Source organism: Labeo rohita, chromosome 19 (genome assembly GCF_022985175.1).
Source record: "Labeo rohita strain BAU-BD-2019 chromosome 19, IGBB_LRoh.1.0, whole genome shotgun sequence".
NCBI classification, from domain to species: Eukaryota; Metazoa; Chordata; class Actinopteri; order Cypriniformes; family Cyprinidae; genus Labeo; species Labeo rohita.
In genome coordinates, this window is record NC_066887.1 from 13,360,319 (window position 1) to 13,372,511 (window position 12,193).

General features: G+C 35.6%; 1 protein-coding gene across 1 annotated transcript in view; it reads left to right on the forward strand.

Moving 5' to 3' along the window:
• gabbr2 (gamma-aminobutyric acid (GABA) B receptor, 2) overlaps window positions 1-11,967 on the forward strand; it is a 242,494-nt gene extending 230,527 nt beyond the window's left edge. The window contains exons 17-19 of the mRNA XM_051136519.1: window positions 615-744; window positions 1,020-1,134; window positions 5,441-11,967. Of these exons, the coding sequence (XP_050992476.1) occupies window positions 615-744; window positions 1,020-1,134; window positions 5,441-5,606 (411 nt within the window). The 3' untranslated portion in view covers window positions 5,607-11,967. The remainder of the gene's footprint in view (window positions 1-614; window positions 745-1,019; window positions 1,135-5,440) is intronic.
• The last annotated feature ends 226 nt before the right edge of the window (window positions 11,968-12,193 follow it).

Here is a 12,193-nt window from a genome sequence, read left to right on the forward strand (position 1 = left end):
CAAAATGCATGTTACTGTTTATTTAGAGGAATAGTTGAATTTATAAAACTTGATATTTTCATGATTTTCTTGATTTCTTGATACTGTGTTGTTACCTGAATGATCCAAAGCTGTTTTTTTGTTTTGTTTTGTTTAGTGATAGTTGTTCATGAGTCCCTTGTTTGTCCTGAACAGTTAATCTGCCTGCTGTTCCTTTTACCTGAAGAAAAATCCTTCAGGTCCCTCAAATTCTTTGGCTTTTTGTATATTTGAACCCTTTCCAACAATGACTGTACGAGATCCATCTTTTCACACTGAGGACAACTGAGGGACTCATATGCAACTATTACAGAAGGTTCAGACACTCACTGTTGCTCCAGAAGGAAACATAATCCATTAAGAGCCGGGGGGTGAAACTTTTTAAATTTGAATATCAGGGTAAATTTAACTTATTTTGTTTTCTGAGTAACATATAACTATCTTCTGTAGCTTCTGAAGGGTGGTACTAAATCAAAAAAAATAGATTTTTAGGCAAAATAAGAAAAATGTACACATCTCCATTCTGTTCGAATGTTTTCAGGAATTAAATTAGTATTAAATTAAACTATTAAATAATTTTGGACTTTGTGTTACAGCTGGATAAGGAACTGGAAGAGGTTACCATGCAACTCCAGGACACTCCAGAAAAGACTCCATACATTAAACAAAACCACTACCAGGATGTCAACAATATCCTGAGCATACGCAACTTCACTGACGGCAAAGGTAAGAGAAGTGGATATCAAACCTCGTGTTCCTCACCTGTCGATCACACACAGCTGTCAGTCGGTGACTCATTTTGGTATGTGACACTCTTTTCCTCCGTTGCTGTCATCCAGAGAAAAAGAACAATTTATTGGAGTGTTATACATTATTCACCCCCAAACATGTCAAGCTGAAGTGTCTTATAAGGTGCAAGTTCTGACTCAGTTTTCAGCTGAATCCACCACTGACATCTTGATGGAAAGGAAGCATTCTGAACACAATGTCTTTGTTTTCAGATGGAGAGAAATCTCTGAAGAACCACTTAGAGCAGAAACCCCAGGCTCAGTGGGGATCCATGGATCCTTCTAGGATAAGCAGAGGTCCACTAGAAGATATCAACTCACCAGAACAGTAAGTCCACACACTGGTATACACAGTGTGGCGATAACACATTTGGACACCTAAAAAAATGTATGAATGACCATTTGTTAAAAAAAACACCATGCCAAGTGGATTTTTTTTTTTTACCTAAAAATGAAAATTCTGTCATTAATTACTCAACCTCATGTCGTTCCAAACTTGTAAGACCTTTGTTCATCTTCAGAACACAAAGTAAGACATCTTGATGAAATCCATGAGCTTTCTGTCCCTGCATAGAAAACAACGCAACTGATACGTTCAAGACCCTAAAAGGTAGTAAGGACATCATTAAAATAGTCCATGTGACATCAGTGGTTCAACTGTAATACGATGAAGCCTTTTTGTGGGCAAGAATACTTTTTGTGTGCAAAGACAAAAAAATAACTTTTTCAGATGCATCATGGCACTTTCATGAACACGTGGCAGAGACTGACATGAAACAGAAGAAATTGTTGAATAAAGTTGCTTTTTTTTTTTTTCTTTGCATACATAAAGGCTTCATAACATTACGGTTGAACCTCTGATGTCACATGGACTATTGTAATGATGTACTTACTATCTTTCTGGGTCTTGAGTGTGGTAGCTGTGTTGCTGTCTATGCAGGGACAGAAAGCTCTTGGATTTCATTAAAATATCTTAATTTGTGTTCTGAAGATGAACGAAGGTCTTACAGGATTGGAATGGCATGAGGGTAAGTAATTAATGACAAAATTTTCAAAAAAAAAGCACAAGCACACTTTCCAAACAACATTTGACAAAAGACTTGCAAGCTTTTGCATTCTAAAACAGACATAATGTTCAAAATTAAGATAAAAGTATGAGCCTAAGAAAAGCTGTTTGTATATGCTACTATAACAAAATTCATTCATTCACACATTTTAGTGTCTCTGTGTTTGTTTAAAGGTCCTCTACATCCTAAAAGGTACATATGCATTTAAAATAAAATAATACTTTCTTATCTTCTTGGGGAAAACGGACTAAAAAATATTGTTGACTACTTTTGCATACCACATATTTTTATCCAGTCAATCTCTTTGCAAAACCACTTGCAATAATAAGTTGCAAATCATGATCATGGCTATGATGTAACTAAAATTCATGAGCTATTTAAAAACAGGGGAAATGTATTAACACAAGACTCATTGTAAATGTGAACTCATTAACAGGGCAGTGCAAAATAAAGATGAGAAAGAAAAGTAAATTAAAGCAAGTAAGAGAGATTCAGGGACAGAGAAAAAAGGAGAGGGAAAGGGGTGTGGGCGGGGGGGGCGAGCTGTGGTTACATAACATGTGATTTCTACTGAGAGCAGAAGGCACTGGACCCTGAAAATAGACAGGAGAGTAGAATTAGAGGACTACAGGCCGTCCCAGCACATGAATGTTTGATTGTACAGAGGAGCGATTCTGCAGTGTGTCACTGTTCATCGAACACACACACACTCACACACACATATACACTCACATACACTTACTCCAGCAGCTGATAGTCCTTTGACCCTGCTAAATAACACCATCTCTACCATGGGAATATGCAATGAGTAATTTATTGAGCTCGTTCTTCATGTCTGCAGTAGAGGATAAACAAATACATTTTTAGTTTAATGACATTCACATTTTCATTTTTGTTTTTGCAAGTGAACCTGTAACGTCTGACTAATCGATGATAATTATTTCTAAACACAGAAGACATTTTCCTTAATTGATATATGAAATTAATATTTAATTGAAAGTAATAACTCAAAGAGACTCCAATCGTAAAAACCAATCGTGAGAGGTGTGGTGTGTGCACTTTATATAACTGCCATTTGGCTTGTGTAATTGATTTTTAAAGGGCTTCGGCCTCTTGGGGTGCAGTGTGAATCTGACACAAGACAGGAATGAAATGGACTTTACTTCAGGTGATCCACACAGTCAGGTTCATACTGAACTGATGGCACCACAAGAACAAACACAGTCCCAAACCCTTCACAGATGACTGTTAATAATTTTCTTCAAACACTAAATCTGCATATTGAAAATATTTCTAAAGAATCACGTGACACTTAAAACTGGAGTAATGATGCTGAAAAACATTAAAAAACTTTCAACCCCAAACTTTTGAGCAGTAGTGTAGGTCCAGATGGTGTAGTTATGGCATCTGCCAGCAGGGACTAAAGGTCATGCTAACCAGCTAAACCTTGAACGCTTAATTGAGAAAGGAACAAATTGTACGTGGCAAAGTCACTGCTGGTTTAAATGTACCCTGTGACTAGGTGATATAATTATAGACGAACTTCTGTTAAAGGGGACATCAGATGCAAAATTCACTTTTACATGGTGTTTGCAAATAAATTTGTCTTAGCAGTATGTGGACACAACAACCCTACAATGATAAAAATCCATTCACTCCTTTTTTTAATCCTCAAAAAATTCAAACAGTCTCAATTAATAAGCTGTTTTGGTTTTCTGAGCAGTATGATGTCATATTGCTCAGGCCCCGCCCACTACCATTGACGAACTGTCCTGTATTAGCACATTTCTGTCCTTAGACAGTTGTACACTGTCTGCCTTTTTCTCTGCGCTCGAACAGCTGTAGCAACAAATATCACGATAAATGTCAAAATTTTATTTCTTTAGAGTTTAAAGGCTGATTTTTGCTACAATGTGAAAGTTGTAAAAACCAGTTAATTGTGGCTTTAAACTATTCTTTATGGTCAGAACATGACAAACACTTTTTTTTAACAAAATAAATATCTTAATAATATAAAAAATAATTTCTTAGTTCTGCAGTTTTAATGAGTAATATTGTTTCAAATCAAGAAACTGTGCTGCCTGATAACAATAATAAAACATTTTTTTTGTCTCTTAGAAATACACATTTGATAGTAGCTTGAGTTAGGATGCAGATGTAGATTTATGTTCATTATCAAAATCAGTAATATCTGTAAAAATTGTAGAAACCTAATTTTTAATTTTTATGTGGTAAAATTAAATTTTGACTGTTTGAGTTTTCGTTTTATTTAATTAACTATTGATCTTCCATAGTATCATTCATAGATCATGATAATATTTGATCTTTTGTGGTTAAAACCACAAATATAGCACCTCAATACCATGGTAAAAATGTAATATGGTTCCTAGGTGTTTGTATGAAAAACAGTAGTCTGAATACTTTTAGTATAATTGCATAAACGCTATAGCTTAATCACAAAAAATACTGTAATTATATCCCATTATTCCTCCTTTAATACATTTAGTACACTTTGGCGCATAAACATTATATTGAACATTCATCGAACTCTTGTTATCATTTATTGAGGGAATATATATATATATATATATATATACACTACCGTTCAAAAGTTTGGGGTCAGTACATTTTTATTGTTTCTTTTTTTTTTTTTTTTTTTTTTTTTCTTAAGAAATTAATACTTTTATTCACCAAGGATGTATTAAGTTAATAATTAAAAGTTTATTAAAAGTTAATAATAAATAATTTACATTGTTATAAAATATTTATATTTTGAATAAACACTGTACTTTTTAAACTTGTTATTCATGAAAGAATCCTGAAAAAAAAAAAAAAAAAAAAAAAAATCACAGGTTCCAAAAAATATTTGGCAGCACAACTGTTGATATTATCCAACATTGATCATTCTAATAATAAATCCGCATATTAGAATGATTTCTGAAGGATCATGTGACACTTAAGACTGGAGTAACAGCTGATAAAAATTCAGCTTTTCATCACAGGAATAAATTCTATTTTAAAGTATGTTAAAATAAAAAACATTTTATATTGTAAAAACATTTTGCAATATTACTGTTTTTTTTCTATATTTTTAATCAAATAAATGCAGCCTTGATGAGCATAAGAGACTTCTTTAAAGACTATTACAAGTCTTACTGACCCCAAACTTTTGAACAGTAGTGTATATATAGCGTGATAATTATCGTTATCGATTAATCGCCCAGTCCTAGCAACAACGTCTCGTAAGCAATGCAGGTGTTTTTTATTTGGATGTAAAAGTGAACATAAGAGTCCACATTTTCTCCTGACATTAGAGTCACTGAGGACGCAGTGGATTAGTTTTGTTTTTGATTGAAACATGCCACCGAATACCCAAAAAATTTATCAGATGGGCGGGGTGAGTCGTAGCTCATTATCAGTTAAAGTACCCAAAGTGTTGCAGACATTTCATGAAGACCTTCCTTGTGGAAAATGGGCATCCGATGTCCCCTAAAGAGCATTACAGAAATTAGGAATTGGTCTGGGAATTTTGTGTGTATAACAACTATTTGTGGTTTGTGTTCGCAGCATACAACGCAGACTGTCCCTGCAGCTGCCAATCCTGCATCATGCCTATCTGCCCTCCATAGGAGGGGTGGACGCGAGCTGCAGCAGTCCCACGAGCAGCCCAGCATCCAGCCCGCGCCACAGACACATGCCCCCCTCCTACAGGGTCATGGTGTCCGGCCTGTGAGGCCCACCGCCTGCCCTGCACTCCGAGGAAGCGATCAGCTTTTTTATTTTAAGACAGACTGAGCAATATCAGCGGTTAACAGAAGCGTGTGAGCAACCCAGGGGGGTCCAACTCTTCATGCATTCGTGACCCCCCTCCCACCATCCATGGCCACATCAGAACAGAACTGATCTTTCAGGCTAGGAGGGAGGTGACAGGAGGTCCTCACATGGCAACCCAACCCAGACTCCCATCCTCTCGGTCCCGTCACCTCCCGTTCCTAACTCGATGGACTCAACGCCCCCCCAAACACAATTGCGGAGGACAGGAGCTGTAGCCTTAGCTGGTAAAAAAAAGAGACGCTTCCTCCAGCAGCCTTTCCACGATATCTGTGTGCATCGGTTCTGCTGGAACTTGCGGGAAATGGGCAGCGTATGTGACCGAGGACTCCACCTCTTTATTCACCATGTCAACAGCCATGTAAATACCATATTCGAACATCAAAGTGAGCTTTGAATATGCTGTGAAATGAATTATTCCAATGAGGCCTGGTAATCGGAGAACTTTACAAACAGCCGACGAACCAGAAAGAGACACACGTACGCCGTCGCAACCGGTATGAATTTGTTGTATTGCTTCAGTGTCCCAATGGTGTGAAAAAGTGGTAAATAAGACTATTAGCGTCTCAATTTTTTTGCTAAAGACAACAAGGGAGTGTTTCAGGGTAACGCGGGCCAACTGTTCTCACCTGGATAGACGTGAACCGCACATTGTTTTTCTTCAAAAACAGCTAGCATCATGTAGGCCTATCCTGGTATCAGAGTATCAAAAGTACTACTTTGATTTATCGCAAGTAACGTCACGTTAGAGGTCGCGCAAGTGCGACCTCCAAGAGCCACAGGTCCAGGGACTTTAGAGGGTCAGTCTTCCATTACAGCCGAGCGAGTTGATCCTGCATATCAGGACTGAAACACGCAGATGCAGCCCTATGCTTCGGATGTACGATAGCCGTCACGTGACCGGCTGTTACAGAACAAGAAGACTCACAAATTGCGATAATAACAGGGAAGTGGTACGCCATGCAGAGCAAAACCAAAATATCCTCACAGAAAGCTGCGAGGTTACACAAAAGAAGCGGTCCACACAGCAAGACAGAAGAACGATATTGTATTAAACAGCGGGACTGAAAAATTAGCACAAGTGTAATTAACTTAATAAGAGCAAGTCATGTATGAACAAAGCCTCGTTTTGACTTTCCGGTTTACCCGCCCTCTGTTTATTTCTTGTTTTTTTTCTGTTTTCTTTCGGTTGATTAAAACCCCAACATGTGTGAATCCTCTACGGTTGTAGCTTGGGCTAAAAGGGCTCGGGTGGAGGGTGCGCGTTTGCCCGTTCCAGGGGAGAAATGGCAGAAAGGTCCGCCCCGCTATCAGAGTGACATTGTGAAAATACATCACCTAGCTCTTAGCAACAGTGAAATTACCTCATAGTTGCTATAGAAATGTAACTGTGTGCAGTGAACTTTGCACAACGTCTTGCAGAGATAGGGAGCATCAGCTAGAGCTGGTGTCGTGCTACTTTTGTAAATCTGGAAATGTACTCAAAATTATCGGAAATAAGCTACGTATCATTCATATCAAAGGCAAGAGTTCGTTTCAGCTGATATCTCACCGTCGGTGTCTTGGTTTTAGTTTCTGTCAGATTTGTTACTGTGATGTGTGTCTTACTGGAGCCTGATGGACCGTATTGTGTGTGACAAAACCAGTGACAGCACATATGATCCATATGAAGCCAATGCATTGAGAATTTCTTTAACTTGTGACTTCCTTCTGTATGGCTGTTATCTAGAGATAACGTAACATTCGTGGGTATCGTCTCAGCTTTTTGGGAAAGCAGGAGGAGATTGAAACAAAACAGAGGTGCGTTTGCTAACAGCAGTTGTCATAGTACCTCACGCTCACTAATGAGTCACAATGACAAAGACCTTTAAATACAACAACACAAACAGATACGCAAAAATCCCACAACGCCACGGGAGCTTGTCTTAGTATGACGGCCACGACCTAGACTGACGTTTCTAATGCACGATGAGTTTTTCAGTACACGGAGGCGATTGTCTACATTTTGACTTGACTTTTGCAGCTTATGACTGACTGAGTTTTCATTCTTACTACAATCAGCTCTTATTTCCAAGTTCATTTCAACATTTATTCTTCAATGTTGTGTCTTCAATGATATGTTGTTTGGCACGTTCAGCAGTCAGTATCCCACAATATGAAACGTCTTTGGCACATGTGAACACCACATCTGATGTTCAATATTAGAGAAAAAACTTAAACATCAACACTGCAGAAAATTATGTACATTTTACATTACAAATTGAGATTAGCATACTGGCTTTATTTGTTCATTGTTTCTTATTGCCCTTTAACCTCCTGTTAAAATGTTGGGGTAACACTACAAAAATGTTCATTAAAATGTCATTAACAAGGGGCCATTGTACAAAATTGGTGCAAACTGATGTCCCACAACCAAAAACATCTAAAAAGCATTTAAGTATTCAAATCTTAGATGGTTACTAAGATCTTTGTATTATCTATTGAAACCCACAATAATATTTAAAATATCAGTAAGCTTAGCTTACAATTGGGAGGTGGTTGTCCCGAACCCTAACTGCTAAATTTAAACGTGAATGAAAATGATATTGAGTAATTTTAGCATTTTATTTCATTGCTGTTTTTAAAAATATCTATTTGTAAAAAAGTCAAGTTCAAATTTTTTTTTTTTTTTTTTTTAAATTAGGAAAGTTTTTTGGTCATTTTTATGTCACTACTAAAACAGTGTATGTTTTAGTTCATTGCCTGAGACTGATTTTAACTACACCCCTACACTGTAAAAAACAATTTGTTGAGTCAACTTAAAATAATTTGTAACCTGGCTGCCTTAAAATTTTAAGTTCAGTCAACTCAAAAAAAGTTTATTCAACTTGAAATGTTAAATTATACTAAGTGACCACTTAGATATTTGAGTTGAATCAGCTTAAAATTTTAAGGCAGCTGGGTTACTTACCCATCTGTTAAGTTTAGCAAACACAAATATCTAAGTTGTTACTTAGTCCAATTTAACATTTCAAGTTGACTAAACTTATTTTAGTTGACTGAACTTAAAATTTTAAGGCAGCAGGGTAACAAATTATTTTAAGCTGACTTGACAAATTGTGTTTTTTATTTTTTACAGTGTACATGTATGATCAGGAAATATTAATGTGTCTCCCTCTCGTAACTACATGGTGATAAGATGAGGTAAATTTTTTCAAAAGTCTGAAAATTTGTGTGTAACTTTAAGGAGCGTCACTACCAAATACTTTTTAATGCAATTAAGCACACTTTTTTTGGGAGTCATAACATTTAGTTTTTATATCTGTACAACTGTTGAGAACTGTGGTAGCTAACCATGTGTTGATTAGCATCTTTGAGCTGGGCCCAAAAGTATCTAAAACTGTCACTACCGTAAGTCACAACCAAAACGTAGTTAGTTAGTAGTTAGTAACGGAAGGGAACACATAATCCTTTATTTGAGGGGAATAAACTAAATTTTAGTACAGTTGTGCAAGTTTTTAGTATTTTAGTATATTTTAGTAGTGTTTTAGCATGAGAGTTAAAATCATTACCGAAACCATCACAACCGAAACATGGGATGTTTTGTTAAAAATAAAGTATACTGAATTATCAGCTAAGATGTTATGATAGTTTTTGGTTCAGTGCATATCCAAACCAGTGAATCCTTAACTTTGAAATCAGTATGATCAGCTTTTTGCCTTTTACAGAGAAAAATTGGATTCAAAATACAACAAATCTCATAAATTACACTTGAAATATTGTTAAAATTGTAATTGTAAAATTGCAGCATCTTAACAGGTCAATATAACCTTTCTTATTAAATTATATATTACTGTGTTTCAGTAGTGACAAATTAGGGGGAAGGACAAATATTCTAAAACATTCTGAAAATATAGTATGAGAATTAACTGCATAATTACTAGAAATGTACCTTGGATATTATACAATTTGCATACATAGAAAATTTGTGGAAATATATGCTTTTTTTCTGACTTTGCACCAATTCTGTAGAATGGCCCATGTATGTACTGACATTAAGTGATGATCTGTTAAGTCTCATACAGTGTTCTGATAAGATTGTATTTTTATATTTTGAATTTTATATTTTATCATAGAGAGATTAAGGGTAATAAGCAACAATGAAAATGAAGTGTTAACAGTTCAGCTCAGAGAATCAGTAGAAATAAAAGGGCTAGCTCACATTTACATATTGTATTTCATTTAAAAATCTTACATACAGTATATGGCTTATCTGACATGTATAGTTACAGAATACTGTCATTAAATGAAAGAATAATTTCATACAACGTAATGTCATAAAATAGGTAGATACTGAATTCCACCGGTCCTATTTGATCTTCAAGCTGCTGGTTACTGAGGTTTTAAACAATGGTTTTAAACTTACAAACAGGAACTTTAGTATTCAAATGAAAAAAATAAAAAATAATCATCCAAAGGAACAACTCAAATATCTATTTTAAATAAATGTCTTTTAGACTGAGTTTGAGTGAATGGGATGTTTACAAGTTATCTGCTCAAGGAGAGGGCATGATTCATTACTCTACTTTGAAATCATAATGATGACCATATTATTAATTAGTCCAGGCTACAGCAGCCTGATGACATGTAATTATTCACAAGAGATTATTGAGAGATTATAAAAGTCTTATTCAGATTAATCATACGGTAAAGTATGTATACTTAAAGAATGTATGAGATTTATTAAAAAATAATTTATTTTTTAATCTTTCATGCATGGTATCCTATGCATACGTTATAGATTTAATTTTGCAAATACTTTTACTCAATCATTTCTGACAAATGCACAATATAATAATTATGAAAGTGGCAATAATAAGCTCATTCTAACTGTATAGATAAGTATATTTACAGTATGTTCTTGATGGTGCATTAAGCTGGAAGGCAGAATCATATCTTAAATATGTTTTACACTACCTGTACTTTTGGTGTATATTTATGACACTAATGTTGACATTGCACAGGAATTCATCAGTCATGGGGATCGTGCTTCTCGGTGCAATCCCAACTGCTGTCGTACACTCTGAAGTGTACCAAAAGCAAACATGAAGACATTCAGAGTGTGCCATGCACCACAAACTGTTCTTTTGAAACTGGAAAGGTAAACACTGGTCCGTCTGTGTATTCATGTCATTACCGTTATGGGAAAAGTGAACTTGTGATGTAGTCTCATTTTAAGGAAATCACTAGAAAAACACAAAAACTGAATAAAGACCAAGGTAGTGCTTTATATATATGATTTCTGTTCGGACATGTTCTATACTGTGGATTCAGATCACTGTGTGTGTGCATGTGTTTGTGAATCAAGCGAAACACAAGGTTAACCCGCTGACACGTTGCTTTTGAAAATGTATCATGGTCTGTGGAATGCACATCTGGTTGTTTAGGACCGTCTTGGCAATAACCTTGGAAATGAAGTCAAGAGCTGATTTGTTGGACACTTAAATCTGTGATGTTAACTATAAAACTGAAAACGATCTAAATGTTGTGTTCTTCTAAAGCAAGGAAACACTCATTTGTGCAAAGAGATTCATGAATTCAGTCTACAAGATTTGAGAAAATTGTTGGGCTGGACTCCATGCGTATTCTGGTGTGAACTGGTCTACCTTTGCATTATGTAACAAACGATAGCAAGGCCTTGTCATCACCCCAGAAGAATGAACAACCACTTCTAATGTATATAATGTAAACAACTTATTTTTTCTGTAGAGGTATAATACAATGATAGTGGGGGATGTTACAAATGACGTTAAAAAGACAGAATGTTAGCAGTGAGCGTGTATGTCTGTTTGCCACTGTGTGAAAACGTGCTGTCTACAAGTTTACACATCGCTATACAAACTATTTATTCTGTGCTGGAAGACTTACCGCTCTTTTGTTTTGGTCTTTTTGCTTTATTTTATTTTGTTTTTTATTCATTTGCCATCTCTTTTGAGTTCACAAAACTCATCACTGCCCATCAAAAACAAAAAAGAGGAACTCCACAACTATGTTGTTTTGTTTTTCTATACAGTGCTTTTTGGAAGTGTACACTTGTGTGCTCCACTGCTGTACCGTCCCGTGTGTTTGCACTGGCACACACACAGACACACAGGAGCTCCTGAACAAATCAAAGTGGATGTGTTCATTTCATATTTCTTGTACCCTTAAACTGCATGGAAATCATAACATTTTTAATAAATTATTGCAAAAAAATGTTTTATTAATAAAATAATTAAAAATTATTCTGTGTTCATTATTTATCAAGCACCTCATTTGGAAATTTACTGACATCTATATAAAGTTACACATAAAATAATATTTACTCACCTTCATGTTCAAACCTGTATGATGTTCGTTCTTCAGCTCACTTTATGAACTGTTGTATGGAAAAAGAAGTTTCACAAACTGTGTAAAGAACTTAGTTCAGAATAAACATTAAATGATAACACTAAACATTAAATGATGATG